The following is a 10,000-nucleotide window of genomic DNA, read 5'->3' as shown; positions in this document are numbered from 1 at the left end:
TCACTATTATGTTAGATCCACTATGGACTGGACTCTCACTATTATGTTAGATCCACTATGGACTGGACTCTCACACTATTATGTTAGATCCACTATGGACTGGACTGTCACACTATTATGTTAGATCCACTATGGACTGGACTCTCACACTATTATGTTAGATCTACTATGAACTGGACTTCAACAATATTATGTTAGATCCACTATGGACTGGACTCTCACACTATTATGTTAGATCCACTATGGACTGGACTCTCTCACTATTATGTTAGATCCACTATGGACTGGACTCTCACTATTATGTTAGATCCACTATGGACTGGACTCTCACACTATTATGTTAGATCCACTCGACGTCCATTGCATCTGGTCTCCTCTAGAGGGGTGGGGGGGTCACCCACATCTGCGGTCCTCTCCAAGGTTTCTCCTAGTCATTCACATCGATGTCCCACTGGGCTGTGAGTTTTTCTTTGCCCTTTTGTGGGCTCTGAACCGAGGATATCATTGTGGCTTGTGCAGCCTTTTGAGACACTTATCTAGGACTATATGAATAAACATTGATTGATTGATTGATAAAATGCATTAATAAATGACGTTTTTTTTGGTAATTAAAAAATCAAAGGGTATTAATAACCGACAGGGATCATCACAAATGATCATTATACTGTTACTGTTACATCCCTTGTCCATTACCCAGTAAAAAGTCAACCTTGGTCAATTTTTTGGGGCATTGTGACAAAAAAAACCGATGGAACCCTGCATCATAATGAGGAGACCTTCTAGATTAGAACCTGACCTCGTCTTTGTACTTGACGATGTAGGAGTAGATCTCGTGCAGTGCAGACATGCTGTTGAACTGGCTGAGGTGCAGGCGGGACTGCTCTGCCAGGTAGGCGCTCATGTCCTGGTCGCTGATGGCGGGCATACGGGAGATGTCCGAGTAGTACCTGCGGGGGAAGACGTGGGCGCAGTTACAACCTCATCAACATCCACGCTGGGGTGGTCATGTACTAGAGTACTACAACCACCGCAAGTTGAGGTGGGAAAGGAGATGAACAGGAAGGGAACTTCAGCGCTGCATAAACTTATCCCAGCTGAGCAACATTTCAGCGCTGAATAAAAGATGAAGGGGTGAACTGTTTGCAGCCAGCGGTAAATAATGTCACAGTTGCAACAAACCCTCCAATCACATGTGTGTGTCTTTTCCAGCTCTGCGTGTGAGGAGGAGGAGGATGTGCAACAGATAACTCAAAAGAAATCAGGGGGCGGATCGTCCCCTTTGCATATTAATGAGGCGGCACGCACCTTGCTGATTTGAAAAGGAGGCAGAAAGCAGAAAATTGCTTTCTGACAACTTTCGAGCATCCTGTTTGCACCTTTTTACTTTTGGCAAACTACCGTATTTCCTTGAATTGCCGCCGGGGCGCTAATTAGTTTAAAACCTCTTCTCACACATTTAGGCCTGCGCTTATAAATTTGAGTGTGATGTAAGGATACCGACATGAAAAGCACATTTAATAAAAAAAAACGTTATTATGGTCTTACCTTTACTTATAAATGAAGTCCATGCGCAGCTCCTTCTGATCAAAAGCATCAATAACTTGTTTATAGAAGTCTTCCTTATCTTTCTTCAGTTTTAAAAGTCTCTCTGTCTCCATGGAGATCTTCCTTTATTACCTCCTGCTTCCATTGAAAGTCCAGTTTAGAAAACTGTTTTGTTTTAGATATGTAATCCTCCACGTTAAAAGTGCAAGCGAGAGGATAAATAAACGATTGCTGCTTGTTGTCACTTCTTCTGCAGCCGAGTAGTCGCAAGAAGGATCACTAGCGCCCTCTACCACCAGGAGGCGGGAGTCATTTAATGACTCATATTTGACACACGCAGCTACGGTATGTTAATAAAACATAGCTGCTTACTGTTCTTTTTAGCAAATTCAACAGTTTTGACCTTAAATCCTACTGAATAGCTCTTAATCTTCTTCCCTTTATGCGATTTCAAATGATTGAAATCAGCCTCCTCCTTTTTGAAAATGACGACTCGTGACGTGACGAGTTTGACCCGGTGGAAATTCTAGACATGCGCAAATAAAAATAATATTTTGCGAAACGAGTTTGACCCGGCGTTAATAATGAGCCGGCGGTAATGCTAAGCATGCGCTAATTATTTTGCCAAACGAGTTTGACCCGGCAGTAATTCTAACCAGGTGCATACTATATACCCGGCGGTAATTCAAGGAAATACGGTACTTCACATCTTAATTGTGAAGGAATGTTTCCACCCTCCAGCAGCTGCACCTTTAACTTTGCAACACAAAATATGTTTTACAAGATGAAACTAATACATGACGTGCAGTTCAAGATATTTCAAGACTTCTTTTGATATCATTATGATGACCGTAGCTTACAGCTTCTGACAAATGAAAATCTCAGGAAATGTTGGCTTTTGAAAAACTAAACATGATCATCAACATTCTAACACACAAATTGATGAGTAGTCCTTGTACCTTTCCACCCAGTTCTTGTAGTTGGGGATGTCTTTAGCATAGAGGAGTTTGTTGGACGGTGAGTCTTTCCCCAGTTTGTGTTCGGACGTGGAGCAGGAGTCCATGAAGGTCTGGGCGATCACAGACAGGCACGCGTCCGTGATGCTGTTCTTTTGGATGTCGAAGACAAACTGCGGGTTCTTGATCACGTTGACCCAGAACCTCAGTGGGAGGCTGCAGGGAGACAGAGAGAAAAACACATTAGATGTTTGATACGACTGTTTCAGCAAAAAACTACGTATTGGTTCTTTATTCAAGAAAGATGCCTGTCCTGGTAATATCATTTAGTTGAGTTAGTATTTGGAGTTAAGGGTTAAGATGACTAGATGTTATAGTATTTGGAGTTAAGGGTTAAGATGACTAGATGTTATAGTATTTGGAGTTAAGGGTTAAGATGACTAGATGTTAAAGTTAGCTTTTGGGTTGACACTCAAAATCCTAACTTAAACCCAACTATAATCTTTATCAACACTCTAACCAAATCTTTAACCCTTATCGAAAGCCTGTCCTAACCTCAAACCCAACATAGGCCTACACCAAGGCTAATCAACTACATAATGAACAGGGCCGCAGTTTCAAGAGCCCAAAGTCTCAGGGGCCAGACATCAAAATGTGGATGTTTTTTTGCAGATTTATAAATAAATAAATGGGTTGTACTTGTATAGCACTTTTCTACCTTCAAGGTACTCAAAGCGCTTTGACACTACTTCCACATTCACACACTGATGGAGGGAGCTGCCATGCAAGGCGCCAACCAGCACCCATCAGGAGCAAGGGTGAAGTGTCTTGCTCAGGACACAACGGACGTGACGAGGTTGCTACTAGGTGGGGATTGAACCAGGGACCCTCGGGTTGCGCTAGGCCACTCTCCCACTGCGCCACGCCGTCCCAGATTTGAGACTGTTAACTTATATACAAAGTAAACATATCAGCTCTCACAATGCACCGTCAATAAAATCATGATGCTGCCCCCGCTACTCGTTTCCAGCGTGTGCAGCTAGACAGATAGTTAACAGCATAAAGAAACAGAGGCTAAGTTATGTTGATGAATGACGTTCCTTCTTTTGAATTATGTTTCTTCTTTAGTTTGATTTCTTATTAGGGCAGTGGTTCTCAACCTTTTTTTAATCAAAGTACCCCCTAATCAAAGCAAAGCATTTTTGGTTGAAAAAAAGAGAGAAAGAAGAAAAATACAGCACTATCTCATCAGTTTGTGATTTATTAAATGGTATACCAGTGCAAAAAATTGCTCTTTTTATTGGTCTTTCTTGAACTATTTCGAAAAAAAGATCCATCAACTTAATTCTAAACATTTCTTGACAAAAAAATAAAATCTTTAACATTAATAATTATGGAACATGTCCAGAAAAAATCTAGCTGTCAACACTGAATATTGCATTGTTGTATTTCTTTTCACAGTTTATGAACTTTCATTCATATTTTGTTGAAATGTTATTCAATAAATATATTTTTAAAGGATTTTTGAATTGTTGCTATTTCTAGAATATTTAAAAAAAATCTCACGTACCCCTTGGCATACCTTCAAGTACCCCCAGGGGTACGCGTACCTGTGATAGCAAAATTACTTATACTTGTTTAAATAGATGATGTTCTTTGAATTGGGTACCAAAAGTTGTTTATTGGGCTCAGGAATGTGACACTTAGCAAGAGATCTATTATCTGATCAAGCTCCTGTGTCTTTGATGTAACATGTGGACTTTAGTTGACCTGGGCATATGTGTCATTTATTCTTGACCCCCAACAGAGCTAAATTGTTCCCCTTTCCTGAGTGACCCCCCTCCTCTGGGCAAACGACACCCTCTCCCCTTCACAGGACTTTGGGTATTCATTCCACTGGTGTACTGTATGTAAATGAGCATGGAGGGTTGGACTTCTGAGAATGTATAATTGTCATGTGAAATTCTAAAGGAGTTAGAACAAGCTGGAACGAACGGATGTGTCGTTCTGGTTTGGTCTCGCTTTGCAAAGCTTGTTATTATTTGTTTGTTACTTTAATAAATCATTTTAAAGCTATTTGTCACTAAAGGATTCGTCTTTAAGAAATTTCCACAACAGTACCCCAATTTGAGAACCACGGATTTAGGGTTTTAAGACCGTAAATAAACATTACAAAAGTAAAACGCATTGTTATCCCATTGGTTTGAGTTTTTCCTTGCCCTGATGTGGTATCTGAGCCGAGGATGTCCTTTGAGACACTCGTGATTTAGGGCTATGTAATTAAACATTGATTGATTGATATAACGTCCATTGTGTAATTTCCATAAATAAAAGTTTATAAATAGACAGTTTAGTGTTAATAAACACAGCAAACATTGCACACAAGTGGTTCAACACAATTAAACCTAAAGTGTGGCTCTGCTGGTCACAAACAACACCAGGAGTACACAAAAGATATCACAAAGTCAACATTTTCAATCCATTCATACTTAATTGTTCTGTTGCCGTTACAAGGCCGATTTTTGCGATTTATTTAGGGTCGATAGTGCCATCTTCCTCTACTCACCCACTGCTGCTTTATTGTGAAACCATGTTTCACTGGTGCCCCCTGCGGTGTGGCGGGAGTACTGCATACATGAGAAGCTCTGTTCTGAAAGGTTTCATCAGGCCGAATTGGGTGTTGTTCATAATTGCCAACCTTGAGACCTACGATTTCGAGAGGTGGGGGGCGTGGTCGGGGGTTGGGGGCGTGGTTAAGAGGCGAGGAGTATATTTAAAGCTATCCATCCATCCATTTTCTACCGCTTATTCCTTTTGGGGTCGCGGGGGGTGCTGGTGCCTATCTCAGCTACAACCGGGCGGAAGGCGGTGTACACCCTGGACAAGTCGCCCCCTCATCGCAGTATGTGTAGAAATCTTTATTTCTAATTGAATCACTTGTTTATTTTTCAACAAGTTTTTAGTTATTTTTATATCTTTTTCTTCAAATAGTTCAAGAAAGACCACTACCAATGAGCAATATTTTGCACTGTTATACAATTTAATGAATCAGAAACTGATGACATAGTGCTGTATTTTACTTCTTTCTCTTTTTTTTTTTTCAACCAAAAATGCTTTGCTCTGATTAGGGTGTCCTTGAATTAAAAAAATGTTCACAGGGGGTACATCTCTGAAAAAAGGTTGAGAACCACTGCTCTAAACGACGTAGATGTTATTGTCACAGTAGATGGCAGTATCGTCCTGTTTATATATATATATATAAAATAAATACTTGAATTTCAGTGTTCATTCATATAACACTCATCTACTCATTGTTGAGTTAAGGGTTGAATTGTCCATCCTTGTTCTATTCTCTGTCACTATTTTTCTAACCATGCTGAACAACCTCTCTGATGATGCATTGCTGTGTGGCACGCACAAAAGTGCTTTCATCGAATCCACTAGAGTCTGGAATCTTCCATCTTCGTCTCCTTGTCGTGCGCTGCACTCTCTAAAAGCCGTGGATGTTATTGTCACATATGCATGTACAGTAGATGGAAATATCGTCCTGTTTAAGAGTGTCACAATATTGCTGTTTACGGCAGACGAACTGCTTTACGGTAGACGAAAATGTGACTGCTGTTGTTGTGTGTTGCCACACTGGGAGGACCTTAATGAAACTGCCTAACAACCAAGAACTCGACCTCAATCATTCTACAGTTATAACGTCATTGGGCAGACACGCTGTTTATATTGTGTGAATGCGGACGTGAAAACAGGCTGTCGACAAATCACTCGGGTCCGCACGGTCCCCTCCAGCTCCGCCTGAATTTCGGGAGAAAATTAGTCCCGGGAGGTTTTCGGGTGAGGCGCTGAATCTCGGGAGTCTCTTGGAAAATCCGTGAGGGTTGGCAAGTCAGGTGTTGTTCGGTGGGCCAAATTAAAAACTTTGGCAGGCCGGATGTGGCTACTAATCCACATTTAAGCTGCATTGATGCTACTAATCCACATTTAAGATCTATGCCAGTCAAACCCCTACCATAACTCTACCCCTAATCCAAAACAAAAACTGAACCTAACCCTTACCACAAGTCCAACCAAAACCCTAACTGTTCCACTCAATAACTGGAGTCCAATACAAGAGGGCATACTTCCAGAAAAGTGAACGACAGTAACGGTCACATGATGTTCAGCAGTAGCACATCGTGTGTGTAAACAATAGTGAAGACAAACGTTTACCAGTTGCTCTTCCAGGTGTGCCGTACGTCGTGGTCTGTGATGGAGTGTTTGTCGCCTTGCTCGTCCAGGAAGTCAAACATGTACTTGATGGCCAGCGGCAGAGCGCTGCCTCTGTGTGCCGTGCTGAAGATGGTCTCAAAGAGGTCGTCCACAAACTTCTGCAGGGTGCCCTTATTAGAAGGAGAGTATCAACTTATTTATCTATCGATTTGTATTACTCACATGTGAAAAATGTTGTATAATAGACAGTATTTATATTATTCACATGTGAATAATGCTGTATAATAGACTGTATTTATATTATTCACGTGTGAATAATGTTGTATAATGACTGTATTTATATTATTTACATGTGAATAATGTTGTATAATATACTGTATTTATATTACTCACATGTGAATAGTGCTATATAATACTGTATTTATATTATTCACATGTGAATAATGTTGTATAATGACTGTATTTATATTATTTACATGTGAATAATGTTGTATAATATACTGTATTTATATTACTCACATGTGAATAGTGCTATATAATACTGTATTTATATTATTCACATGAGAATAATGCTGTATAAAAGACAGTATTTATATTCACATGAATAATGATGTATAATAGACTGTGTTTACATTACTCACATGTGAATAATGTTGTATAATAGACTGTATTTATGTTTTACATGTGAATAATGCTGTATAATAGACTGTATTCATATTATTCACATGTGAATAATGTTGTATAATAGACTGTATTTATGTTTTACATGTGAATAATGCTGTATAATAGACTGTATTTATATTATTCACGTGTGAATAATGCTGTATAATATACTGTATTTATATTATTCACATGTGAATAATGCTGTATAATAGACTGTATTTATATGTTTTACATGTGAATAATGTTGTATAATAGACTGTATTTATATGTTTCACATGTGAATAATGCTGTATAATAGACTGTATTTATATTATTCACATGTGAATAATGCTGTATAATAGACTGTATTTATATGTTTTACATGTGAATAATGTTGTATAATAGACTGTATTTATATGTTTCACATGTGAATAATGCTGTATAATAGACTGTATTTATATTATTCACATGTGAATAATGCTGTATAATAGACTGTATTTATATGTTTTACATGTGAATAATGTTGTATAATAGACTGTATTTATATGTTTCACATGTGAATAATGCTGTATAATAGACTGTATTTATATTATTCACATGTGAATAATGCTGTATAATAGACTATTTATGTTTCACATGTGAATAATGCTGTATAATAGACTGTATTTATGTTTTACATGTGAATAATGTTGTATAATAGACTGTATTTTTAATATTCACATGTGAATAATACTATATAATATAATGTATTTATATTACTCACATGTGAATAATGCTGTATAATAGGCTGTATTTTTAATATTCACATGTGAATAATACTATATAATAGACTGTATTTATATTATTCACATGATGGAAAGGATAATGCAGGTATAAAGTAGACTAAAAATGTACCGTAGTAGCAATATAAAATATAACATGAATGTAATATTTACATATTATATATAGAGTATATGATACATACTGAACTATTATATTTGTATATAATATATAACAGTTACCATGTACAATATGACAGTGTATGTAACAGCTGCAGCATAAAATAGAGAGTAGATCCAGCAGAAAATAGACATTATAAACAAAGAGAGACAGCACCAGCCAACATAGCAGCGGTCAGATATCATCTCTTACTCCTAAAACTGGATTACTTGAGCTCAAACCTCCACATGACTCCCTTGTGTCTTACTTTTGTAGCCAGGAGTCTGGTCAGGTAGATCTCAGACACCATCTTGCTGCCCCGATCGCCCTCCCGCTGGTCCGAGTGGTCGTGGTTCTTCACCAGATGCCACAACTTAGTCCCACTCTCCAGGTCAGGGGTGATCATGGGTGTGCGTGATCGCAGGCTGTCTGGACTGCTGGCAGTTCTCAGCATGCTCTCTGGAACGCAGCAGAGGAAGAATGTAGCCTCCATCCATCACGGCACAAAGCGGGTTTCAACAAAAGTCTAGCGAGCTTGAACTTTTAACCAAACTAGAAAGTAGCCTCTTTTCATTTTTCACTCCATTTTATTCAAACCCTGTTTCCATATGAGTTGGGAATGTTAATGTAAATATAAACAGAATACAATGATTTGCAAATCCTTTTCAAGCCATATTCAGTTGAATATGCTACAAAGACAACATATTTGATGTTCAAACTCATAAACTTTTTTTTTTTAATGCAAATAATCATTAACTTTAGAATTTGATGCCAGCAACACGTGACAAAGAAGTTGGGAAAGGTGGCAATGAATACTGATAAAGTTGAGGAATGCTCATCAAACACTTATTTGGAACATCCCACAGGTGTGCAGGCTAATTGGGAACAGGTGGGTGCCATGATTGGCTATAAAAACAGCTTCCCAAAAAAATGCTCAGTCTTTCCCAAGAAAGGATGGGGCGAGGTACACCCCTTTGTCCACAACTGTGTGAGCAAATAGTCAAACAGTTTAAGAACAACCTTTCTCAAAGTGCAATTGCAAGAAATTTAGGGATTTCAACATCTACGCTCCATAATATCATCAAAAGGTTCAGAGAATCTGGAGAAATCACTCCACGTAAGCGGCATGGCCGGAAACCAACATTGAATGACCGTGACCTTCCATCCCTCACTGTATCAAAAACCGACATCAATCTCTAAAGGATATCACCACATGGGCTCAGGAACACTTCAGAAAACCACTGTCACTAAATACAGTTGGTCGCTACATCTGTAAGTGCAAGTTAAAGCTCTACTATGCAAAGCCAAAGCCATTTATCAACAACATCCAGAAATGCCACCGGCTTCTCTGGGCCCCAGATCATCTAAGATGGACTGATGCAAAGTGGAAAAGTGTTCTGTGGTCTGACGAGTCCACAATTCAAATTGTTTTTGGAAATATTCGACATCGTGTCATCCGGACCAAAGGGGAAGCGAACCATCCAGACTGTTATCGACGCAAAGTTCAAAAGCCAGCATGTGTGATGGTATGGGGGTGCATTAGTGCCCAAGGCATGGGTAACTTACACATCTGTGAAGGCACCATTAATGCTGAAAGGTACATACAGGTTTTGGAACAACATATGCTGCCATCTAAGCGCCGTCTTTTGCATGGACGCCCCTGCTTATTTCAGCAAGACAATGCCAAGCCACGTGTTACAATAGCGTGGCTTTGTAGTAAA

General features: G+C 39.0%; 1 protein-coding gene across 1 annotated transcript in view; it reads right to left on the bottom strand.

The window, feature by feature from the left end:
- The window catches only part of LOC133553997 (plexin-A1-like), a 648,088-nt gene that overhangs the window by 21,087 nt on the left and 617,001 nt on the right, over positions 1-10,000 (bottom strand). Inside the window, exons 33-36 of the mRNA XM_061902321.1 lie at positions 8,548-8,738; positions 6,720-6,889; positions 2,505-2,717; positions 797-947 (exon numbers count right to left, since the gene is read on the bottom strand). Coding sequence (XP_061758305.1) covers positions 797-947; positions 2,505-2,717; positions 6,720-6,889; positions 8,548-8,738 — 725 coding nt within the window. The remainder of the gene's footprint in view (positions 1-796; positions 948-2,504; positions 2,718-6,719; positions 6,890-8,547; positions 8,739-10,000) is intronic.

Source organism: Nerophis ophidion, linkage group LG06 (assembly GCF_033978795.1).
Source record: "Nerophis ophidion isolate RoL-2023_Sa linkage group LG06, RoL_Noph_v1.0, whole genome shotgun sequence".
NCBI lineage: Eukaryota > Metazoa > Chordata > Actinopteri > Syngnathiformes > Syngnathidae > Nerophis > Nerophis ophidion.
The sequence above is the reverse complement of the archived record's forward strand: the minus strand, read 5'-3'. Positions and strand labels throughout refer to the sequence as shown.